Here is a 26,781-nt window from a genome sequence, read left to right as displayed (position 1 = left end):
CAGCTGTGAGGCTCATGATTGTTGCCAAAATTCTCACTATACACCACTGTACCATGGATGACTCTATATTAATGGAGAGTCTGGAGGAATCCTCCTCGGTACATTCCATTGATAATGTTAAATGTATGCTTTGCAAATTGAATACTGTGCACCCTCCGGCACAGCTATGCAATTCTTGCTTGTCATTTGTTCTAACAAGTCATGCGGGAGGCTCAAGCAAGCAGACAGCGGAGGAAATTCTGCATTGCCTTTCTCCAGCAGGCCCATCTGTGGATTCCCAAGTGTCGGTCGATGCGGACGTCCCTGTCCAGCAGCCAATAGATGCGACCAAGGTTGCCTCAGGCCACTGTCAAAATATCATAGCACTGAGCGCTATACCCGTAGCAGGGATGTGAAAAAGAAAGGCCAAACATTGTTCTCCTGTATGTAGTTCTGAGGATTTGGCAAAGGTGTCTTTGGATAGTTATGAACAACCTTCGGATGACGAACCCTGTAGTCAGCTCTGAGAGAGAGTAGGAAGGGGACTCTGAGGAGGGCTCAATAAGGTTTATGATGGAGCAGCTCAGGCTCCTGCTTAAAAAAGTTTTGTCAACCCAGCAGTGGAGGAACCCGCCAGAGGAGGAACAGTCTCCGAGACCTGCGTCAGTGTTTAGACCTAAGCCTAGAGCTCCAGAGGTGTTTCTGTATCCCCTGTCATAGCGGAGATCATCTCCAAGTAATGGGAGAAGCTTTAGGGTTTCCCTTTACCCATGCAGCCTCCTTTAAGAGGTTGTTTCCAGTTCCCGCTTCGCACGCGCCCAAGAGAACACGTTCTGTCACATACTGGACCTAAAGTAAGGATTCCAACTTTCAAAATGGATTTGATAATATTTATCCTTTCCCAAGTTCAAGGGGGTCACTTCAGGAGCACAATAGACCTTAAGGATGCGTACCGTCACTATCCGATCCACAGAGATCACTACTGTTTCCTGAGGTTCGCCTTGCTAGACAATCACTACCAATTGTTGCGCTTCCATTCAGATTGGCTACAGTACCCTGAGTGTGCTGGGAGCTCTGCTGACCGCTGTTCGACTGCAGGGTATTGCAGTAGATCCTTAACTGAATGACATTCTGGTTCTGGTTCAGGCTCCAACTTTGTCAGTGACTCGAGATCATACGGAGAGGTTACTCTCATGTCTTCGGAAGCACGGCTGGAAGGTCATTCTGGAAGAGCTCCCGAGTCCAGGCTACAAGGGTAAATTTTCTGGGGAAGATTATAGATTCAATCAGTACGCATATCTAACTCACAGATCTACAGATGACATGTTGCCTGCTTCAATCCAATGTTCTGTCTTCGGTAGCACAATGCATGGAGGTGGTATGTCTTATGGTTGCAGCTTCGGATGCTATTACTTTGCTCCCTTTCATCTGAGACCACTACTGTTGTGTATGCTCAGAGAATGGAATGGAGATCATTCAGATCAGTTGCAGGTCATCTGCCTGGATGCCCAGAACGAGAGTCTCTCTTGGTGACAGTCTCTTGTTCCAGTTTTCCTCGATGATCGTCACCACAGACGTGAGTCTGTCAGGCTGGGGTGCTGTGTTGAGTTCGCTGAGAACCCAAGGAACCTAATGTCAGGAGGAAGTGTCTCTTCCGATCAACATCCTTGATTTAAGGATGCATTTCTAGGGTGGCCCCAGCTACTTTGTCTTTTATCTCCGATTCCAATCGGACATCACGACCGTGGCTTACATCAACCATCAGGGTTGGACACGGAGCTCTCTCTTGCGATGCATGGGTATCCAAAATCCTGCTGTGGCGGGAGGGTCATCAATGTCAGAGCTCAGCTATCTACATCCTAGGTGTGGAGAATTGGGAAGTGGATTTCCTGAGCAGGCAGGATCTCCACTCAGGGGACTGGTCCTTAAATCAGGAGGTGTTTCAGGAGATAGATCTGATGGCTTCCCTCTTCAATGCCAAGCTCCAGAGATACGGATCGAGATCCAGGGATCCTCAGTCGGAGCTAGCAGTCCCATAGACTTCCTGCCCCGAGTAGTTGTTTGGAACAAGCATGAGGGAATATCAACTATCCTGATAGTTTCTGCATTGCCACGCAGGACTTGGAAGACGTATCTCCACTGGTATGACTAGCTTGGTTTCTCTTGGCATAGAGTGAAAATTCTGCGTAACTTAGTTTCTTTAGGAGGGTCTAGAGAAAGGCTTGTTGGACAGATCTTTTACGGGTCAGATCTCTGCCGTTTCATGAGCTTGTTTGCCAGACCTTCAGGTATTTGTTCAGGCTTTGGCCAGAACTAGACCTGTTTTCAAACCTGTTGCGCCTCCTTGGAGCCTGAATTTAGTTCCTAGAGTTCTTCATAGGGCTCCACTTGTTGGCTATTTCCTCTGCTCATAGAGGTTCTAAGCTGTTGGCTTTCATGTGTGATTCCCCTTATCTGATGATCCTTCAAGATAAGGCTGTTTTGAGGACAGGGTAGAGAGAGTTTGCTGTATAATCTGGATGTGGGCAGGGCATTGGAGTTGTACCTTCAAGTTACTAGGGAGTTTCATCAGTCATCTTCCTTGTTCGTCCTGTATGCTGGTAAGCGCAAAGGGCAGACAGCCTTAGCTGTTACACTTTCTTTTTGGTTGCAAAGTCTTATTTCCATGGCCCATTTCCAGAATTACAGCCCATTCCACTCATGCGGTTTCTACTACTTGAGCTTTCAAGAATGAGGCCTCAGTTGAACAGATTTGCAGGGTTGCATCATTGTTTTCAATGCTCATTTTCATGAAGATCTATAGATTTGATATTTTTGCCTCAGCAGAGGCTTCTTTTGGGAAAAGGGTTTTACAAGCGCTGGTGTCTAGTACTTAGGCCTACTTAGGATTGCCTTCCCTGTTTTCCCTCCCAAACATTCTTGCATTCAGGGCTTGGGTATTAGTTTCCCATAGGTTATGAATGTTCTTGTGGACTCTTACTGCCAATGGAAGGAAAATAAAAGTTATGCTTAACTGATAATTTCATTTCCTTCTTGGCAGTCCACGACCCCGTCCTAATGCACAATTGAATTGGCGGCAGTCGTTTGCACCTCTGTACCCCTTGTGTCTCTTTTTTTTCCCCCTTATCCTCAGCTTGAAATACTGAGAGGGTAAGGGAAGTGGGAGGGATATTTAAGCTTTGTTGGGGTGTCCTTGCCTCTTCCTGGTGGCCAGGAAAGGTAATTCCCATAGGTTATGAATGTGTAACGGGGTTTGGCCTAGGCCCACAATTACCCCTGTGGGTCTTTACCCCAGCTACCTCCATGTGCTCTGCAGGCTGATCCTGAGTCTCCGCTACCTGGGAGTTGGGGTACATGACTGTGGCAGTGCCTCCACCTGACTGGGCATCCAGGGCAAGAATGGGTTTCCCAGACAGGAACATAATAAATAACTACAACACACACAGTAATAACAGTAAAACAGTATGAACATGTATTAAAGGATTATGGCAAATAAAAAATAAGGCAAGAAATACAGTGACTAACTAACACACCAACTCTGTCTAACCAGGCCCAGCACCCTCCCAAACCACCTGCGAACCCACCCTCAGACTTCACCCTAATGGCTGATGGGTACCAGTTGGTGCACAGAAATGTTGGGGCCCTTTAAGGTAATCCACATGCATTTAAACAGTTACAGCTCATAGGAAACTGCAATCCACAGGAAGAGCTGTTTATAAGTTTATGTGATGGACAGAATGCCCTGTTAGTATGACAAGGAGAGAGGATACTTCTTACCACTAAACAGGCTGAAAGAAAACTCCAAGATCTGCCAGTCATTTACTTTGTCTGCATTCTTCTCCACAGCTCTCTCACAGGGTCAGACTGCAGCTGACAGCATACACTAAATCAGCAGAGGAATGCTGTTACTTTACAAGATGAAGTCTGCAGCTCTCTCACAGCTAGGCCTCACACACACACCTTCACTGCTCTGACATGTCTGCTTCCTCCTGTGTCTTACACTCTTCTTTCAGTTTCACTTGATCACATGACCAACCAGTCTAATAGTTGCCTAGGCAACATCTCCTGCAGATTGTATACAGGTGCAAAAGTTCACAGGAAAATGTTCAACAGGAAGGGCTACATTCTCCCCCTCGTAAAATCCTTGCCTTCCACTGGCAAGGTTCCACCAAGAGGTAATTGAAAAAACAAAACATATAAATAATAATAAATGCACTAACAGTCCTATAAACAAATGTTAACTATCTTACAGTTTATTCTAGTACAGAGGGGTTCCAACATTCATAATGTCCGCAACCGCATACAGAAAATCAACCATTTTAGACTGTACCTGGGGCATATGTACATAACTGGGTTCTCCGACTTGATCGTAAGTAAGAACCCTGGGAGGCTGTCGTATTCTAGTACCCAGTCTCTGTTCTCTCTGAGGAAGTCCAGAATGTGCCTCGGAATCTTCAGCTCTGGCCACTTGGGTGGGGAGATCACCAGATGCTTGAGACCCTGGCTCTCCCATGATACAAGAGTCTCTTTTTGGGGTCCCAGGCACAAAGTTGGGGCTGTTGGGATTCAATGTAGAGGAGGCTAAGGGAGGAGAGGAAGGAAAGTGCTGTGTTTCCTCAGCAGGAGGAGACCACCATTGATCCTCAGCACTAAGAGCTTCTGGAGTCTCTACTGCCTCATTTTCAGGACTCTCCGTTGTGCTTTTCTCCCATTCACTACTACTCCCTTCCTCTTCATCGATATAGGCTATTGGTAGTAGATGGTTCCTATGCCAAGCTTTGATCCGGCCTTCTGGGCCTTTTATATTATACACTGGCAGCCCCTTTAGCTTAGACACAACTTCAAATACGGTATCCTTCCATCTGTCTGCTAATTTGTGTTTCCCAGGATTCCGGAGGAGAACCTTATCTCCCGCTTGGACTTCCCGATGCTTCACTTTGGTATCGTATCTTCTTTTGTTGCGTTCCTCCATTTTTGCCGCAGCTTGAGTGGCCAACTCGTAGGCACTGTGAAGGTTTTGTCTGAGGGTCCTCACATACTGGAAGTGAGAGTCTGACTTTGTCCCATCTGGGGACACCCCCAACCGGACATCTATCGGTAGTCTGGCTTCCCTTCCAAACATTAGGAAATACGGTGAGAATCCTGTAGACTCATGCCTTGTGCAATTATATGCGTGGACCATGGCTTCTACATGCTTACTCCAGGACCGCTTCTCCACTTGTTTCAGAGTCCCGAGCATGTCTAGGAGTGTCCTATTAAAACGCTCAGGCTGGGCATCACCCTCAGGGTGGTAGGGTGTTGTTCTGGACTTGTGAACCTGCAACATATCCAACAGTTCTTTGATCAGCTTACTCTCAAAGTCTCTACCTTGATCAGAATGTATTCGATTGGGCAGACCGTAGTGCATAAAATATTTCTGCCAGAGGACCTTGGCTACGGTCACAGCCTTCTGGTCTTTAGTGGGAAAAGCCTGAGCGTATCTGGTGAAATGGTCTGTTACTACCAGAACATTCCCAATTCCGGTAGTATCATTCTCAATACATAGATAGTCCATGCACACAAGATCCAGGGGTCCTGTACTTCTCAGGTGGCCCATAGGGGCAGCTCTCACAGGCAGAGTCTTTCTCTGAATACATCTTCTGCAGGTCTTCACATAATGTTCAACATGTTCTCTCATGCGAGGCCAATAGAACCGGTCTTGTACCAGGCCATAGGTCTTGTCTACCCCAAGATGCCCATGTTGATCATGGAGGGCTCTTAGGACCATTCCCCGATATCTATGAGGTAACACTAGCTGCTTTCGACCAGGGTGGTCATGGTATTTTATAATTCTATAAAGGATTCCATCTTCTAGATGTAGTTTACTCCATTCTCTCCGGTACAAATCTCTTTGTCCAATGGGAAGGGAGCTCAGTAATTTAGGGTTCTTGGCTCTCATTGCCTTGAGGACTGTCCCTATATACCAGTCCTGTGACTGGGCTTTCTTCTTGTCTTCATTGGTTATGTGAGACCACTGTTGGAGCATTGCAGGAGCACAGAATACCTCTGGTACGGCTTCTGGGGAGTGACATATGGAGTCTATTCCTCTGAGTTCAGAGAACTCATCCTGCCTCTCAGCCACTACATATGTTTGGCACAGGGCTCCTACCCCAGGCACAGGGATTTCTTCCCATTCCTCCTTTTCTTCATGAGGAGGAAGTCCAGGTCTGCGGGACAGAGCATCCGCACTGACATTCTTAGGGCCTGGCTTGTATTTAAGGCTGAAACTATAGTTCGACAATGCTGCCAGCCACCTATGCCCTGTGGCATCCAGCTTTGCTGTTGTTTGAATATAAGTAAGCGGATTGTTATCCGTCCTTACCTCGAATGTTGCTCCATATAAATAGTCATGTAACTTGTCCACAATTGCCCACTTGAGCGCCAAGAATTCTAGCTTATGGACCGGATAGTTTTTCTCTGCACCAGTTAGACTTCTACTTATGTAGGCCACTGGTCTTAACCCTTCCGGGTAGCTCTGATGCAATACGGCCCCTAGGCCTTCCATACTGGCATCAACATGGAGCACATATGGTTTCTCAGGATCTGAATATGCCAATACAGGAGCTTCTGTGAGTCTTTTCTTCAAGATTAAGAAGGCTTCTTCGCATCCTGAGGTCCATTTCTTTCCGAAGGAGTCTTTAGGACTTGGCGCCTTAACACCCTCTATAGCAGAGGTAGTCTTTAACAGGTTGTGTAGCTCTCGAGCAATCTTTGAATAGTCTTTCACAAACCTCCGGTAGTAACCGCAGAATCCAAGAAATGAGCGCAGCTCACTGATGTTGTCTGGCCTGGGCCAGTTCATCACCACTTCAATTTTGGTCGGGTCAGTTGTCACACCTTGTGCGGAAACAATGTGACCTACATATGTAACAGAGTTCTGGGCAAACCGACATTTGTCTATTGATAATTTCAGACCCTCTGCTTGGAGTCGATCCAACACCTTCAGCAATCGCTGTTCGTGCTCTTCTGGTGTCCTTCCAAACACTATGAGGTCATCAAGATAGACTAGGCACTCTTTGGGATTCATATCCCCCACAGTCTTCTCCATCAGCCTTTGAAAGGTGGCGGGAGCTCCAGTGACCCCTTGGGGCATCCTGGTAAACTCGTAGAATCCCAAGGGACAGATGAAAGCTGTCTTTTCCTGATCCTCCTTCTTCATGGGTACCTGATAATACCCAGACCTCAAGTCCAGAACGCTGAACCACTGGCTTCCAGAAAGGGCATCTAGCAGATCTTCTATCCGTGGCAGAGTATATTGATCTGGCACAGTCCTTTTGTTTAAAGTCCGATAGTCTATGCAGAGCCGGACTGTGCCATTCTTTTTCCTAACTACCACTATGGGTGAGGCATATGGACTTCTGGACTCTCTAATAATGCCAGATTCTTCCATCTGTTTGAGTATATCCCGGACATCTTCCACATCTCGAGGGGGTATTCTCCTTGATCTTTCTCTGAAAGGAGCTGGGTCAGAAAGTCTGATAGCATGTGTGGCACTCTTTGCACATCCCACATCCATTTCTTTCCTGGAGAAGACTTTCTCTCGAGTAGCTAATTTGGATCGGAGGCTATCTCTCCACTTTTGTGGTAGAGGAGAATCTTCCAGTTCAAAAACTATAGGTCCTTCATGATCACCTCCCTGTTCTGCCTTTACAGACATTACTGAAGAGACTTGGTCCAACAAGTGAATCACACCAATCTTCTGGTGACGATCAATTCTGATCTCTGTGGGTGTTAAGTTTCTTATCATTATCGGAAAATCTTTACACCAGTGATTCCGCCAGTCTTTCACCTCAGGTATGAGAGTCCATCCCTTTTTTGCATCCTCCTCAGGCAAGGACTCAATGAGGTATTGCCTGGTTCCTCCTGATATTTCATGGTGCATAGATGCTATGGCTCGTAGAGTCTTAGTCTCTCCAGGCCTTACAAATAAAGGTTCTTTCCCCGAGTAGTGGCATGATCCTGGTCTAGCTTGTAGGGCTAGTCGATGGCACTCTTTCCCTAGAACAGGGCTGACTTCCATCAGTCTGGTTAGAGATACATCTCCCACTTCAGTTAGGTAGGCCCTGAACATGTCCTGCACCATTCTTGCGTTGGTACCCAAAATTATTGGGGCGCACATTGTTTTCTTCATGGAGCATACAAGAGCTTCCAATTCCATAGGGCAGATCATTCCTGTGTTTAACTGTGGGATGGTTATTGTCACTCTTATACATCCCTCTACAGGCTGGGCCTGAGATCCCACTCCCCACAACTGCAACTCTCCTGCTGGCTCCAGGGGAATATGTTTTAGATGATGGTCATAGAAGTCTCTATTAATGATGGTGACCTGGGATCCAGTATCTAACAAGGCCGAGGCATGAATATCTTCTATTTGTAACTGTATCAGAGATTTGGGCCCGATCTTGGCCCCCACAGATAACATGGGTGTGGTTTTTTTTCCTCTTTTCCTGAAAGGACTGGTAACTTGAGCCTCCTCCAGCTCAATAGCTAGCACTTCCACTCCTGTATCTGATGAATTAGTGGGACACTCCCGCTTGAAATGTCCTGATTTTCCACACTTAAAACAGTTCCCTCGGGGGGACTGTTCCTCTGGGAATAACCTTCCTGTGGTCTCCCTGCGGTGCTGCCTCCTGGTAGGAGAATAATCTGTTCTTCTTGGCAATGACTTAGACAATAATTCTAATTCAGCTACCTTTTTTTTAAGGACGAACAGTTCCATATCCTCTTTCTCTGCAGCTTTAGAAGAATTTCCTTTTTGTGGAGGAGATGGGGACATTTGGTTCTCCAGTACTTTTGCTTTTCGGATCAGTGTGGAATAGGACAAGACTTGATCATCCAACTTAACTCTTAACATGATCATGACTGGATCATTGCTAAGGCCTCCCTTCTGAATTTGTTTGGATAGTCGAGCATCCAACTCAGATGCAGTGACTGCTCCATTATGAAACAGTTTTCCCAGTGACAATTGTAATCGATTGATATAGTCTGAAGCTTTCTCATGTTCCTTCTGTTTAGTGGCTAGGAACTTAATTAATAGATCATCAGAGTCCTCTGATTTTCCATACGCATCCTGCAAAACTTTCAGGTAATCTTGTGCAGTAGCTTGTTCATTCACTCCCCTAAACAGCCTTATCATATTCGTAGCTGGGAAACGAAGACTCTCCATTATCCGTTGTTTTTTTATGTTATCCGTACAAGACCATTCTTCCAATAATTGTACAGCATTATCCTTCCAGGCCTTAAAGGGTTCCTCCCCGGCAGGAACAGGCTGATTCCCAGAAAACACTTTCAGCTTACGGTAACTGTGGGTATGGGTAGCTGTTACTATGGCTTCTGAGAGTTTTTGCAGTATTTCAGATATGTTACTCTCTCCTGAACTTCTGGCTCTCAATAGGGAATCGCCTGGTTTTGGGGATGTTGGAGATGAGGGAACCACTAGATCTTGGGTCTTAGGGGCAGTTGTCCCTTGCACACTGGAAAAGTAGACATTTCGTTTGGGGATGGCCCCAGTCTCTACAGGGGTAACCGGTAATCTCCTGGCGGGTTTCTCTGACAAAGGGGACAGAATCTGGGAATAACTTGATACATTAAAGTCTCTTTGGCCTATACTGGAGGGTTGCTGCAGTGTAACCCCTTCCTCCTTATCAGGGAGAGCATACACTAAGCGACATCCTTCAGGAGCTGCTTCAAGAAGGTATAGACATGTAGGCCTATGACGGCCTCTCAAATCTGCATGGGAATATACTAACATGTAAGTTTGACCGTATGAATCATGCAGGATATCTCTGATGGTAGCCATCTCTATTCCCAGTACAATCTCTACGCACTTGGTGATATGTTTTATTTCACTATAGGGAGGTACCTGGCATATCATCACTGCATGATGCAATGGTACCTTCTGTTGCTGGGCCCAATCTGTTACAAATGGGAGTGTGGGCCGGGGAATTAACGTATCCTTACTGGGTGTACCCCAATTTATCTCAGCAGTGCCTCCAAATGTAACGGGGTTTGGCCTAGGCCCACAATTACCCCTGTGGGTCTTTACCCCAGCTACCTCCATGTGCTCTGCAGGCTGATCCTGAGTCTCCGCTACCTGGGAGTTGGGGTACATGACTGTGGCAGTGCCTCCACCTGACTGGGCATCCAGGGCAAGAATGGGTTTCCCAGACAGGAACATAATAAATAACTACAACACACACAGTAATAACAGTAAAACAGTATGAACATGTATTAAAGGATTATGGCAAATAAAAAATAAGGCAAGAAATACAGTGACTAACTAACACACCAACTCTGTCTAACCAGGCCCAGCACCCTCCCAAACCACCTGCGAACCCACCCTCAGACTTCACCCTAATGGCTGATGGGTACCAGTTGGTGCACAGAAATGTTGGGGCCCTTTAAGGTAATCCACATGCATTTAAACAGTTACAGCTCATAGGAAACTGCAATCCACAGGAAGAGCTGTTTATAAGTTTATGTGATGGACAGAATGCCCTGTTAGTATGACAAGGAGAGAGGATACTTCTTACCACTAAACAGGCTGAAAGAAAACTCCAAGATCTGCCAGTCATTTACTTTGTCTGCATTCTTCTCCACAGCTCTCTCACAGGGTCAGACTGCAGCTGACAGCATACACTAAATCAGCAGAGGAATGCTGTTACTTTACAAGATGAAGTCTGCAGCTCTCTCACAGCTAGGCCTCACACACACACCTTCACTGCTCTGACATGTCTGCTTCCTCCTGTGTCTTACACTCTTCTTTCAGTTTCACTTGATCACATGACCAACCAGTCTAATAGTTGCCTAGGCAACATCTCCTGCAGATTGTATACAGGTGCAAAAGTTCACAGGAAAATGTTCAACAGGAAGGGCTACAAATGTTCTAGTGTACTCTCACTGCCAAGAAGGAAATTAAATTACCAGGGAAGCATAATTTGAATTTGTATTAGTTATATGGAGATGCTAGGTTCCCTTTTAGAGCCCAAAGGATTATAAAAGTCACAATTTCTATGGCATTAACCTGAGGGTATTAGACCTGTCATTTGAAAGAAGGTAATTCCATTATTCATTTTAAGGGGTATTCTATGTAGGTGTGTGTATTGTATGCAGTTTTTAAAGTGCAGCTAGCTTGGGAAATACAATTATGTTTGAACTTTTTTTATTGCATATAATGTTTATGGACCTTTTTTAAAATACAATTACAGTATACCAATTTAAAATTACCTTATTTGATTACCACATGAAACCCTTGGCCACCTGCCTCACATCTGAACAGATTCTGAGTTAAGTTTAGCAGCAAACAGTACATCCCCTGAGAACACTGTAACCCATCCCTTTGCCCTGCCTATTCTGTACACTCACAAGTTGTGCTGTCTGTGTGGATTTCTAGAGCAGACATAATACACATGCATGAGATGGCTGCTCTAGGAGGCCAGGCAGACACAGAGGTTCAAGAGTGCACCTGCATAGATAACAGTGCCATTCTTGATTGTCTTATAATTGGTTGAACCATAGGCTGTAGAAAATAAATAAAATATGGCAGCTAGAGAAGCCATGTGGAGGGGTTTTTAAAATATATATTTTCAGGGGTTAGGACAGCAGTAATCTATACACTAGTGTGAATTCAAATGAGAGGTTGTCCTACAAGAACAAACATCAAGAAGTTGGACATGCTATTAAAGCCCCCTCTCCCCATATAAAACTGGGGAAACAAATATTAGTCATACCAGTTTCAAAAAAGACTACCTTTATTTGATCCTTTTGTGCAGATAAAAGTAAAATCAAATTAAAATTTAAAAAGAAAATTACAAATGAAATGACTTTAGACTCATTTCACTTGTAAAAATGAGCAACTTTTTTTCTATTAATTTGTATAAATGATTGCTGTTTTTTGCTATTATTTTCAACTTAGAGGCAGAACTAACCTCTTATTTGAAGGCAGACTCAGAAGGCAGATTTCAAATTATTGGTCAGTTTTCCTTCTGTGTTGTAACTCCAGTCTCTTGTCAATGACCTCTTAGATATCAAGCAAGGGTTGAGGATGTTGGGGATGTTTTTGAAATGTCATCCAAGCATAAGTAGCTAAATTTCTTTTTGCAAGTATGTGTGTAGCTTGCATCCTACTGTATATATCAAACTTATTATTTTAAATCCCATTTTATGTGCCTACCTTTTGTTGTAGTGTTATAAAAAAACTTTATACTGTGAAATTACTTTTTGGCAATTGCAGGAGGTAAACCACACTAGTGTTCATGTAGTACAAATACTTGTAGATGCACATGGCTAATTTGATTCAGAAGGCATGGCATTCCTTTGCAAAAAGCCATGTGCTCTGTGTTTGCTAACAAATGAATGACCATGCATCATGAATTCCTCTGCTATAGTCACTTGTGTTTTTTTTAGAGCAGTGGATCAGATGTGAAGGAGTAGTAGTTAGTATGAAAACAAAAGCACAAAACTTTATTTTTAATAAGTTAGAAACCTATAATATATATTTTATTTCCAGGGATTGTGTGTCTGATTGAGTTGAATTTTAAAAGCTTATAACTTTAGAATGGTTCAGTAAATTTGGCTGAAATGTGTTAGTTTTATCGTTACCAAAATTCTGAAGTAAATTCTTTCAGTACTTTTTAGATATTCAGAATGGAAAAATGTACATTTCCCATTAAAACTATGTAGAGTTTTTTTTATACAAAACTTTAATGAAAAATACTGTGCCAATCTTCATTTTAACAGGGTAAATTTATCCTAGAAACATTTTTCCAGTTTTTCTTTTATACATAGGAAAATGTGAATGGTAACTAAGCTAAAGTAAAATAAAGAAATAAATTCATAATAAACAAAGCAAAGACTTGCATTACAATGTTTAGGGCCAGATTACGAGTGGAGCGCAGACCTTCGCAATATACCCCTTATCACTTTGGCGCGAACGTTTGTGCTCCACTCGTAATCTAGCTCATAATGTGACAGATACATTCAGGGGAAGTGTGTTTATAAGTTATAATCCCATCTATCAGTTCTAGTAACTTTAAAAATCTATTGATCGTTGGTCACCAGTACCTCAGTGGGTATTTTTCGTCCATAATACAGTTACCTGTTATGTATGTTCTGCATTTTATTCTAAGACAACTCTGCTGCATGGTCACTTTTTGTGTTTGTTTGCTTGCAGGTATTTCCTCTTGGTGGATGGTGGCAGCTTCTTTTTATATTCCTACGAAGGTCGCCTAATCTCCTCTCCCAAGGTCCCAGGATTGAGAACAGATAGTCTCAATGCTCAAACTGTGTCTTTGAGTGATGATACCATAGCAATAAAAGATAAATCAGATGAAAAATGTAAGTTATCTTCAGAATGTTTGTTTATTTTTTTGCTGTTAAAAATTTTCAGTTACTTCTTATTGCATAGGTCCATATATAAATGTTAGAGTACATAAAGAGTGCATAAGGAGAAAAAAAAGGTTGGGATTGACAGGAGAAAAGGACAGAGAACATGGGGAAATTAGTGATTTTGTATTTCTTCAGTTGTCTGGGCTAAAAATTTTTTTTTAAATAAATACACAGGAGCATCCAAAAGTTGAGTTTTATCTGATTATTTATTTAGTAATAAAATATTGTAATACATTATTACTAGAGATGCACCGATACCAAGTATTTGCATGAGTACTTGTACTCGTGCAAATGCACCGATACTTAAACCGATACCTCCACTTCCTACCCATATGCTCTCTTGTGGTGTTTTTTCAAACTGCATGTTCCCATTTCATTTTAAACTGGAGTGGAGACTAAACTAAAAATTGTTTACTACTGTTCTGCCAATACAAATTGCTGTTATTTGTATTATTGTAGGAGAGATCATTGTACCCCTGAAGTACTGGGCAGTTAATAAACAGATTTCCAGCTCTGGCTAAAATGGCCCAAAAATATCTTTCTGCCCCATGCAGTAGTGTGGAAAGTGAAAGACTGTTCAACTTAGAGTCGAACTTCCATACAAATGTCAGATTGATGTTATATAACAGCCCTACAACCCAATTGTATCACCCCTTTAAATTTAATATTTTATTGTAATATTTTTTATTTATAAACATGTTCAGTGAACTTTTTTATTATTTAATAATGTCTTTTGATTTACAGTCCTTTATAATTATAAAGTAGGAATCTTAAATAATTAGTCTGTATTGTGTTTGGTAAACTGTCACATGACATTAAAAAAAAGTATTGGTAATTGGTATCGGCGAGTATTTGAAAACAAGTATCGGTACTTGTACTCGGTCATAAAAAAATGGTATCGGTGCAACCCTAATTATTACTAAGACATACTGTATAGTTTTTTTTTATCTCTTTACTAAATCCTTATGTGATATTGCCATATACAAGAAAATACTTTTCACACACCATTTGCATATACATATTCACAATTTTCATTCAAAGAGTAACATCCTAGCACACATGTGAGTTTGCCTTTTAAATATTAACAGGTGATAATCTATTAGCATGTTCCTGCAAGTGCTTCTTTTAGGGCCTTTAAAACAGAACATTAGTTCAAAGTTTGAGTCCTTATCAAAAGAACATAGTGAAGCAATTAAAGGACGAGTTGCTTTCAAGAGTGCTAAAAAAACATTACAATTGTCAGATTGCAGCAAATTTAAGTGTTTACAGCACAAACAGAAGTGATTTTATCCAGCGCAAAACCAGAAAGACCAAAAGTGACCATAGTGTAAGATCAGTATATCCAGATAATATCATTTCAAAATAAAACAGCATCTGCTTTCACAATACAAGCTCAGCTGGAAGTCCTACAACAGCAAGCAAAATCACACGCGAAAAGACTGGCAAAGTACAGACTTCATGGAAGACTGCTCCCAGTCTAAACCATTTCTTCATTAATTAAACATTTACCATGGCCCAAACTATCCTGAAATTTCACAGTAGAAGACTGAAAAATGTCCTGTTTACTGACAAATCACAATTTAAAATTTTTGGTTGCAACGGCAGAGTTTATGTGAGCAGATGGCAGCAAGAGAGGCTAACGCCACAATGTGTAAAACCTACAATTAAAACCTACCTTTGAAAAAGCAACGTTAAGTTGCGAAACATGTTAGGGACGATAGGGCAATGGTGAGGAGTCCTAGGAGCTCCTGTGTTTTTAGACAGCCTTAAGCTACCGCAAATTACTGTAGTCAGCCACGGTTTCACTGAATAATGGACGCTCAGATTTAATCATGTTAATATATGGTGCTGGTACCGAATATTGTTGCAAGTACTATCCCTCCTATAATAGCTAACTGTAATATGTAAAATACACAAAGACTGAATAATAGAATTTTGTTTGGGGCTAATTCCTAATAATTTAAAATCAACTTCGAGTTGCTCTGGGTATACATTCACGATACTGCTCTATTTTATAAAACCAAAGTGCACAAAGTATGTTTAGAGCGCTATTATATTAGCTTTGGGTTAGATTATTAAGTGCAGCTTGATCACGTAAGCATAATTTCCGCCGTTAATACGGCTTATGCAACAGAGCAGTGCATAAACCTAATCTGTGGTAATTCTGTTTGTATGCAAGGTGGAATGTACACAGACTAGTATAATTAGCTGCGAGTGTGGAAATCTAAACGAACAGTAGGTTTAACTCCATAGACTCACAATACAAGCGGAATTTTTGTACATCTATCTGCTAAAACTCTGGTATCACTGAGAACAACTACTTCTCGTTGTACTAAGAAACTACACTATTTAATCACCGGTACACTGTGAGTTATCCAAATAGGTACTCAATCAAATCTGTGAAAATCTGTGATGATAGGAACAAATAAGCTCCATTGTTGTAACATATAAGATTATTTAAAGGCCGCATCACAGAGAGCTACTTAAACTGGTATTAAAAGAAACTGTGAGCAGATAAATTTCACCGAAGTTCATTCATAACATAAAAACTATATATGACTCACTAGTCGTGTAATATACCACTCAGGCATATCCTGAACTACAGCTTTAGCAGAGAAACCAAACACATAAAAGTCTATTCAGTTGAACAACGATATACATTGTTTTAATAAACATAAAGTGTATTATAATTAAGTTCAATTATTTATATACAATTTAAAAGCACTTATGTAAGTTAGCTTTTGATACTGTGGAGGGAATAGCCTACACTTTAATCTTCTGGTAGGCAACTGCTAATATAAAAGCGGAGTTATTTTGAACAAGTTAAAGGATTTTATTTAGAATCCTAATAATAAGTGGGGTATATATAATCTCAGCTGGAAACAAGCAGAAATATTTAAAATTATATACCCACTGTTCAATTCTAATCAAGCTTCGCATAGAAAGATATATTATTATGGAGACATAAAGAATACATTATATACTTAATTCTTACATAAGAATTGGTAACTTTGGACACAGATAATTTGGTGTATCAGATCTCCAGATACAAGTATATAGCAGTCCTTACCCCAGCCCACATTTAACGCTAAAGTACTAGGAGCAATAACCTTAACTTGTACTTATTTGCTGACATCAATAAAAGCTTAAGTGTGATTTTAAGTATATTCCTATTTTAAACGTAACCCAATAAAAGTTATATTTTAATTTGCAATCTGTTTTCTCCCCTTCCACTTATTCCTTAGGGAATAATTTGTATCATCCAGTTAGATTTAATTTACTTTTTGACCTAGGAGTGCTAGAAGTGTATACTTTCTCTTTCTTTGCTAACTACAATTAATTATAGTCCAGGAAATATTGTGAGGATGTTTTGCCTATTCTGGGTTTGGTGATTACACAATAAGCTAAACTTTGACCAAAGAGAAGTACCGCTCTATTCTGCAGAGGCATGCTATCCCTTCTGCCTTAAACTTGTGTGTAAGAGAATTCATGTTCCAGCAGGACAACATTCCTAAACATACTTTAAAGCTGTGCCAGACATGGCCGGATTTACAGCCCAGGTGCCTCTAGGCACCAAAATCTGAAGGGCTCCCCGACCTGCCTGTGACCTTAACTAGGATGGCCAATACTGCATGTACTGTAGGCATTTCACCATACAAGCAGTAGTAGTCTCAGCGTTAACACAGACCAGAAGAAACATTATATAGTTGGTGTTGTTTCTCATATATTTTAGTAGTTACTCTGTACATTAATAGTAAAAAAAAATTGATATTCAATGGAGAAATATAGAAACATGAGAAATTTACTCTTCCAAAAATCTATCTTAGTCCTAACAAGGAATTATTTTCAATTTAGTGGTAAGATATGTATACAGAAATGGAGAACAGCAATTAAAACATAATTTGCCCAACATTTTGCCAACCTATGTGTGTGGTTTTTTTTTTAAAAGGTTTTGGAAAAAAAAATAAGATGAGATAGGGTTAAAAGATAAAATATTTAAAAAGTGCAAAATAACCTAAAAATAAATGTCTGCAACCACAATTAACCCCTTAAGGACATGGCCATTTTTCAATTTCTTACCCTTAAGGACCAGGGCTATTTTTAGATTTCTGTGGTGTTTGTGTTTAGCTTTAATTTTTCTCTTATTCTGCCAATATTTGGTACCCACACATATTATATTCCGTTTTTCTCAGCATTAAATGGACTTTCTAAAGATCTCATTATTTTCATCATATCTTATAATTTACTATAACATTTTTTATAAAATATGATGAAAAAATTAAACCCCTCCCACTTTTTCTAACTTTGACCCCCAAAATCTGTTACACATCTACAACCACCAATAAACAAAAATGCTAAATAGTTTCTAAATTTTGTCCTGAGTTTAGAAATACCCAATGTTTACATGTTCTTTGCTTTTTTTGCAAGTTATAGGGCAATAAATACAAGTAGCACTTTGCTATTTCCAAACCATTTTTTTTTCTCAAAATTAGCGATAGTTACATTGGAACACTGATATCTGTCAGGAATCCCTAAATATCCCTTGACATGTATATATTTTTTTTAGTAGACAACCCAAAGTATTGATCTAGGTCCATTTTGGTATATTTGATGCCACCATTGATTTCACCACTAAATGCGATCAAATAAAAAAAATAGTTCACTTTTTCACAAACTTTAGGTTTCTCTCTAAAATTATTGACAAACAGCTTGTGCAATTATGGCACGAATGGTTGTAAATGCTTCTCTGTGATCCCCTTTGTTCAGAAATAGCAGACATTTATGGCTTTGGCATTACTTTTTGATAATTAGAAGGCCGCTAAATGTCGCTGCACACCACACTTGTATTATGCCCAGCAGTGACGGGGTTAATTAGGGAGCTTGAAGGGTTAATTTTAGCTTTAGTGTAGAGATCAGCCTCCGACCTTACACATCCCACCCCCGATCCCTCCCAAACAGCTCTCATCCGTCCCCCACTCCACAATTGTCCCTGCCATCTTAAGTACTGGCAGAAAGTCTGCCAGTACTAAAATAAAATGCATTTTTTTTTAAATATATATATTCTGCTGTGTAGGATTCCCCCTCCAAAGAACTCTCGAACCCTCCCCCCACTAACTACTTTCCACCATCTTAGGTACTGGCAGCTTTCTGCCAGTACCCACTTTGCATTTAAATGTGTTTTTTTCCCCCCCAAATAAAGCACTGTTTTTCTGTAGTGTAGCTCCCCCCCTCCATACCCTACCCCCTCCCAGACCTATTTTGAAAAATGATTTGCCCCTTCCTCTCCCACCCACAACCGCCACCCACCACCCTCTTCCACCATTTCAACATTATGAATTACTGGATCGCGCGTGCGCAAGCCGTCCACCCCCCCACCCCCGTGCACGCTCCTGCGTGCACCCGACACTCTTTTCTGACTGCTGGCCAGAAGGTTGCCAGCGATGGCTCTCTCTGCATCGGTGTTTTTTAAAAAAAAAAAAAAAAAAAAAAGGTATTGCAGTGATGCCTGAATATCAAGCCACTTTAAAACCCCTAACGACGTACAGGGTACATCGTTGGTCTTTAAAGACCAGTTTGTGTTTGACGTACCCTGTACGACGTGTGTCGTTAAGGGGTTAAAGTTAGAATTAAATTTACAGAATATAGTCTTAATTAAATCCAAAGATAAATAAAATGATTTTCCATTTCATTTTAAGAGTTGATAAATATTAACAATAAACAGATTTAAAATAATATTTTAGGATTTCAGTATATAAAAATGACTAATTTCTAGAACTGTGGACATAAACAGTATGTGACTGAGTCACCTGCAAACTATTTTATTGTTGGATTAATGAAATTGTGACACTTTTCTTATGAATGACTATCGATTGTGACACCACTCTTCTCAAAGGAAAAGCCCTTTATCTTACATTATTGTGACAGGACATTCAACTTTAGCAGAGATAGGTATTATATACCCATGGGTACATTTAATACCTCATACATTCCTTTTTTACCGTAATATATGTTGAAATGACAATACTACATTGTAGATTTTTTGTCTCCTCCACTCCTTTTTCGTGCTCTTTCTTGCTCATTTGTGTGTATGTGTATGTGTATATATATATATATATATATATATATATATATATATATATATATACAGTATCTCACAAAAGTGAGTACACCCCTCACATTTTTGTAAATTTTTCTCTTGTAAAGGTGTATCCAACCCACGGGTTCATCCATTACTTGTGGGATATTCTCCTTCCCAACAGGAAGCTGCTAGAGGACACCCACAGCAAAGCTGTCTATATAGCTCCTCCCCTAACTGCCACTCCCAGTCATTCTCTTGCAGCTCTCGACAAGAAAGGAAGTATCAAGAGATATGTGGTGACTTAGTGTAGTTTTTACCTTCAATCAAAAGTTTGTTATTTTTAAACGGTACCGGCGTTGTACTGTTTTTACTCTCAGGCAGAAATTGGAAGAAGACTTCTGCCTGGAGGTTTGATGATCTTAGCGGTTTGTAACTAAGGTCCATTGCTGTTCTCACACATAACTGAAGAGTATGGAAAGAAAACTTCAGTTGACGGTCTGCAGATTGCCTGCCTTGAGGTATGTTCAGTATATTTCTTTCATGTAAATAGCAAGAGTCCATGAGCTAGTGACGTATGGGATATACATTCCTACCAGGAGGGGCAAAGTTTCCCAAACCTCAAAATGCCTATAAATACACCCCTCACCACACCCACAATTCAGTTTTACAAACTTTGCCTCCCGTGGAGGTGGTGAAGTAAGTTTGTGCTAGATTCTTCGTTGATATGCGCTTCGCAGCAGGCTGGAGCTTGGTTTTCCTCTCAGAGTGCAGTGAATGTCAGAGGGATGTGAAGAGAGTATTGCCTATTTGAATACAATGGTCTTCCTCTAGGGGATCTATTTCATAGGTTCTCTGTTATCGGTCGTAGAGATTTCTTCTTCTACCTCCCTTTTCAGATCGACGATATACTCTAATATACCATTACCTCTACTGATTCTCGTTTCTGTACTGGTTTGGCTATCTACTAAATGTAGATGAGTGTCTTGGGGTAAGCAAGTCTTATTTTATTATGACACTCTAAAGCTATGGTTGGGCACTTTATTTATAAAGTTCTAAATATATGTGTTTAAACTTATATTTGCTATGATTCAGGGTAATCAGTATTCCTTTTTTCAGACAGTCAGTTTCATTATTTGGGATAATGCATATGAATGATTATTTTTTCTTACCTTAAAAATTTTTTCAATTGACTTTTTTCCCTGTGGGCTGTTAGGCTTGCGGGGGCTGAAAATGCTTCAATTTATTGCGTCATTTTTGGCGCAGATTTTTTTGTCGCAAAAATTTTGTCATTTCCGCCGCCCTAATTGACGCCGGAAGTTTGTTCGTGGTTGCATAATTTTTTTGACGTATTTGTATTCAGACGTTTTTTTGCGCCAAAAATGTGGGCGTCGTTTTTGTCGGTGTCACCGGATGTAGCGTCATACTTGGTGCCAAAAAATATAGGTGTTGTACTTAGCGCCAATAATGTGGGCGTTATTTTTGGCGCCAAAAAATGTGGGCGTCATTCTTGTCTCCACCTTTTTTTCACATTATTTCAGTCTCATTTTTCATTGCTTCTGGTTGCTAGAGGCTTGTTCATTGGCATTTTTTCCCATTCCTGAAACTGTCATTTAAGGAATTTGATAATTTTGCTTTATATGTTGTTTTTTCTATTACATATTGTAAGATGTCTCAACTTGACCCTGGATCAGAATCTACTTCTGGAAAGACGCTGCCTGATGCTGGTTCTACCAAAGTTAAGTGCATTTGTTGTAAACTTTCGGTAACTGTTCCTCCGGCTGTAGTTTGTGATGAATGTCATGATAAACTTTCTAATGCAGATTGTATTTCCATTAGTAATAATCCATTACCTGTTGTTGTTCCTTCAACATCTAATGCTCAGGATGTTCCTCTTAATGTAAAAGAATTTGTTTCTAAATCTATTAGGAAGGCTCTGTCTGTTATTCCTCCTTCCAGTAAACGTAAAAGGTCTTTTAAAACTTCTCATATTTCAGATAAGTGACCGCCATCATTCTGACTTGTCTGTTTCTGATGAGGATCTATCTGGTTCAGAAGACTCTGTCTCAGATATTGACACTGATAAATCTTCATATTTATTTAAAATGGAATTTATTCGTTCTTTACTTAAAGAAGTGTTAATCGCATTAGATATGGAGGAGTCTAGTCCTCTTGATACTAAATTTACTAAGCGTTTAAATTCGGTTTTCAAACCTCATATAGTTATTCCAAAAGTTTTTCCAGTCCCTGATGCTATTTCTGAAGTAGTTTCTAGGGAATGGAATAATCTGGGTACTTCATTTACTCCTTCTCAAAGGTTTAAGAAATTGTACCCTGTGCCATCTGATAGATTAGAGTTTTGGGACAAAATCCCTAAAGTTGATGGGGCTATCTCTACTTTTGCTAAACGTACTACTATTCCTACGGCGGATAGTACTTCCTTTAAGGATCCTTTAGATAGGAAGCTTGAATCCTTTCTAAGGAGAGCTTATTTATGTTCAGGTAATCTTCTTAGACCTGCTATTTCTTTGGCTGATGTTGCTGCTGCTTCCACTTTCTGGTTGGAGGCTTTAGCGCAACAAGTGTCAGACCATAATACTCATAGCATTGTTAAACTTCTTCAACATGTTAATAACTTTATTTGTGATGCCATTTTTGATATCATTAGAATTGATGTCAGGTATATGTCTTTAGCTATTTTAGCTAGAAGAGCTTTATGGCTTAAAACTTGGAATGCTGATATGACTTCTAAGTCAACTTTGCTTTCTCTTTCTTTCCAAGGTAATAAATTATTTGGTTCTCAGTTGGATTCTATTATTTCAACTGTTACTGGGGGGAAAGGAACCTTTTTGCCTCAGGACTGAAAATCTAAAGGTAAATACAGGGCTGCTAATCGTTTTCGTTCCTTTCGTCAGAATAAGGAACAGAAGCCTGACCCTTCCCCTAAAGGAACGGTTTCCGTTTGGAAACCTTCTCCAGTCTGGAATAAATCCAAGCCTTTTAGAAAGTCAAAGCCAGCTCCCAAGTCCACATGAAGGTGCAGCCCTCATTCCAGCACAGCTGGTAGGGGGCAGGTTACGATTTTTCAAAGATATTTGGATCAATTCGATTCACAGTCTTTGGATTCAGAACATTATTTCACAAGGGTACAGAATAGGTTTCAAGGTAAGGCCGCCTGCGAGAAGATTTTTTCTCTCTCGCATTCCAATAAACCCAGTGAAGGCTCAGGCGTTTCTGAAATGTGTTTCAGATCTAGAGTTGGCTGGGGAAATTGTGCCAGTTCAAGTTCTGGAACGGGGTCTGGGGTTTTATTCAAATCTATTCATTGTACCAAAGAAGGAGAATTCCTTCAGACCAGTTCTGGATCTAAAAATATTGAATCGTTATGTAAGGATACCAACATTCAAAATGGTGACTATAAGGACTATTCTGCCTTTTGTTCAGCAAGGGCATTATATGTCCACAATAGATTTACAGGATGCATACCTTCATATTCCAATTCATACAGATCACTATCAGTTTCTGAGATTCTCTTTTCTAGACAAGCATTACCAGTTTGTGGCCCTTACGTTTGGCCTAGCAACATCTCCAAGGATCTTTTCAAAGGTTCTTGGTGCCCTTCTCTCTGTAATCAGAGAACAGGGTATTGCGGTATTTCCTTATTTGGACGATATCTTGGTACTTGCTCAGTCTTCACATTCTGCAGAATCTCATACGAATCAACTTGTGTCGTTTCTTCAAAGACATGGTTGGAGGATCAATTTACCCAAGAGTTCTTTGATTCCTCAGCCAAAGGTAACCTTTTTGGGTTTTCAAATAGATTCAGTGTCCATGACCTTGTCTCTAACAGAAAAGAGACGTCTGAAATTGGTTTCAGCCTGTCGAAACCTTCAGTCTCAATCGTTCCCTTCGGTAGCTTTGTGCATGGAAATTCTAGGTCTCATGACTGCTGCATCGGACGTGATCCCCTTTGCTCGTTTTCACATGAGACCTCTTCAGCTTTGTATGCTGAACCAGTGGTGCAGGGATTATACAAAGATATCACAATTAATATCCTTAAATCCCAATGTACGACACTCTCTGACGTGGTGGATAGATCACCATCGTTTAGTTCAAGGGGCTTCCTTTGTTCGTCCAACCTGGACTGTGATCTCAACAGATGCGAGTCTGTCAGGTTGGGGAGCTGTATGGGGATCTCTGACAGCGCAGGGGGTTTGGGAATCTCAGGAGGCGAGATTACCAATCAACATTTTGGAACTCTGTGCGATTTTCAGAGCTCTTCAGTTCTGGCCTCTTCTGAAGAGAGAATCGTTTATTTGTTTTCAGACAGACAATGTCACAACCGTGGCATATGTCAATCATCAAGGTGGGACTCACAATCCTCAGGCTATGAAAGAAGTATCTCGGATACTTGTATGGGCGAAATCCAGCTCCTGTCTAATCTCTGCGGTTCACATCCCAGGTGTAGACAATTGGGAAGCGGATTATCTCAGTCGCCAGATGTTACATCAATGGTCTCTTCACCCAGAGTTATTTCTTCAGATTGTTCAAATCTGGGGACTTCCAGAAATAGATCTGATGGTCTCTCATCTAAACAAGAAACTTTCCAGATATCTGTCCAGATCCAGGGATCCTCAGGCGGAAGCAGTGGACGCGTTGTCGCTTCCTTGGAATTATCATCCTGCCTATATCTTTCCGCCTCTAGTTCTTCTTCCAAAGGTGATTTCCAAAATTCTAATGGAACGTTCGTTTGTACTGCTTGTGGCTCCAGCATGGCCTCACAGGTTTTGGTATGCGGATCTCATTCGGATGGCCAGTTGCCAACCTTGGACACTTCCGTTAAGGCCAGGCCTTCTATCTCAAGGCCCTTTTTTTCATCAGGATCTCAAATCATTAAATTTGAAGGTATGGAAATTGAACGCTTGATTCTTAGTCATAGAGGTTTCTCTGACTCAGTAATTAATACTATGTTACAGGCTCGTAAATCTGTGTCTAGGAAGATTTATTATCAAGTCTGGAAATCTTACATTTCTTGGTGTTCTTCTCATAAATTCTCCTGGCATTCTTTTAGAATTCCTAGAATTTTACAGTTTCTTCAGAATGGTTTGGATAAAGGTTTGTCTGCAAGTTCCTTGAAAGGACAAATCTCTGCTCTTTCTGTTCTTTTTCACAGAAAGATTGCTAATCTTCCTGATATTTATTGTTTTGTACAGGCTTTGGTTCGTATCAAACCTGTCATTAAGTCAATCTCTCCTCCTTGGAGTCTTAATTTGGTTCTGGGGGCTTTACAGGCTCCTCCGTTTGAACCTATGCATTCTCTGGATATTAAATTACTTTCTTGGAAAGTTTTGTTCCTTTTGGCCATCTCTTCTGCTAGAAGAGTTTCTGAGTTATCTGCTCTTTCTTGTGAATCTCCTTTTCTTATTTTTCATCAGGATAAGGCGGTGTTGCGGACTTCATTTCAATTTTTACCTAAGGTTGTGAATTCTAACAACATTAGTAGAGAAATGGTTGTGAATGGACAAGTGAAGGGGAGCTGTATATCAATAAATAAAAAATTGAAGAAAAAATTTTTTTTTTTTTTTTTTTTTTTGAGAAAAAAATATATTACCAAAGTGCTTTTATTCGTGTTGCATCGTGGTGGCTAAACAGATATTGAAAATACAGAATTTGTATGTGTTAACTGGTTTGTGTGGTGATAAGATAATAAGATTGTGGAGGTTAATATATGTAATAAAAAATGTAATAAAAAGAAAGACTTGGGTAGTGTACAAAATGTGACAATTTTTATAATGAACAATGTAGCGAATACAAGTTGTAACAATTACAAGTTGTAACAAATACAAGAAATATGCAGGTTAAAAAATGACAAATTAAAAAGACATAAAATACATATTTACACGATATATATGTGTCGTGTATGTATCTCACTGCAGTGGATAAAAATAGATAAAAAGGTTTTATAAAAATTGTATAATACAACCAAAGTTAGGTAGTTTTGATAAGAGCGGTTGATTGATAGGACAGTGCCTTATAAACACCTTATAAAAGTACCTTAGAAAGTAGTGGTTCCCAAAACTACTTAGTGGTATAGTGGGATCCGTTGAAAGACATTCATATGGATATGCTATTAGTAATAGCTAAAAAGGGGTCTTTTTGTGGATGGCGGTTGTCTCAATACTATTTATCAGTATGGACTCCGGTCTGATAGCAGGTATCTAATTCCAAATGGAGTTTTCTTTGTTAAAAGTCTTGTGGGATTTCCTGTAGATTGCGGTGTCCCAATACTCTCAGTCAGTATGGACTGTAGTTCGCAAATGAAGGAGAAAATTCTTTGGGTGTTCCTGTGTCCCAATACTCTCCGGCTTTTTTCAGAAGTGACCGGCTTTTTCAAACTGAACGGTTTTTCAAATAACCGTTTTTTTCAAATTGCCCGGCTATAGGTGCAGCGTTTCAGAGTGTAGGCAGCTCTACGCGTTTCGGCCGTATCATTCCTTACCACTCAAAAATTATTTAGCTCACTATTATCCAAACATTTTTAAAGGTGCACTCGCTCCATCCTGCTACTTAGAGAAATTGTTGTCCCTTCATTGTGTCCGAATCCTAAGAATTCTCTGGAGAGATCTTTACATTCTTTGGATGTAGTAAGAGCTTTAAAATATTATGTTGAAGCTACTAAAGATTTTAGAAAGACTTCTAGTTTCTGCCATTTCTTTGGCGTCTTGGTTAAAGTCTGATTCATCATGCTTATGTGGAGTTGGGTAAATCCCCGCCTCAAAGGATTACTGCTCATTCTACTAGGTCAGTTTCTACTTCCTGGGCGTTTAGGAATAAAGCTTCTGTTGATCAGATTTGCAAAGCAGCAACTTGCTCTTCTTTGCATACTTTTACTAAATTCTACCATTTTGATGTTTTCTCTTCTTCTGAAGCAGTTTCTCCAACATTGGTGTGTCCGGTCCACGGCGTCATCCATTACTTGTGGGAAATGTTCTCCCCCACAGGGAAAGGCAAGGAGAGCACACAGCAAGAGCTGTCCATATAGCTCCCCCTCTGGCTCCGCCCCCCAGTCATTCTCCTTGCCGCTCTGAACAAGTAGCATCTACCACGGGGATGGCGAGGAGTTTGTGGTGTTAGTTGTAGTTTTTTATTCTTCTATCAAGAGTTTGTTATTTTAAAATAGTGCTGGCTTGTACTATTTACTCTATAACAGAAAAGTGATGAAGATTTCTGTTTAAGAGGGCTATGATTTTAGCACAAGTAACTAAAATCCATTACTGTTACCACGCAGGACTGTTGAAACA

The 26,781-nt window shown here is 40.5% G+C and overlaps 1 protein-coding gene across 1 annotated transcript in view; it reads left to right on the top strand.

Annotated features, from left to right (window-relative positions):
* The window catches only part of IFT80 (intraflagellar transport 80), a 674,979-nt gene that overhangs the window by 453,862 nt on the left and 194,336 nt on the right, over positions 1-26,781 (top strand). Inside the window, exon 10 of the mRNA XM_053711799.1 lies at positions 13,190-13,353. Within this exon, the coding sequence (XP_053567774.1) occupies positions 13,190-13,353 (164 nt within the window). The remainder of the gene's footprint in view (positions 1-13,189; positions 13,354-26,781) is intronic.

This window comes from Bombina bombina, chromosome 4 (assembly GCF_027579735.1).
Source record: "Bombina bombina isolate aBomBom1 chromosome 4, aBomBom1.pri, whole genome shotgun sequence".
Taxonomy (NCBI): Eukaryota; Metazoa; Chordata; class Amphibia; order Anura; family Bombinatoridae; genus Bombina; species Bombina bombina.
The sequence above is the reverse complement of the archived record's forward strand: the minus strand, read 5'-3'. Positions and strand labels throughout refer to the sequence as shown.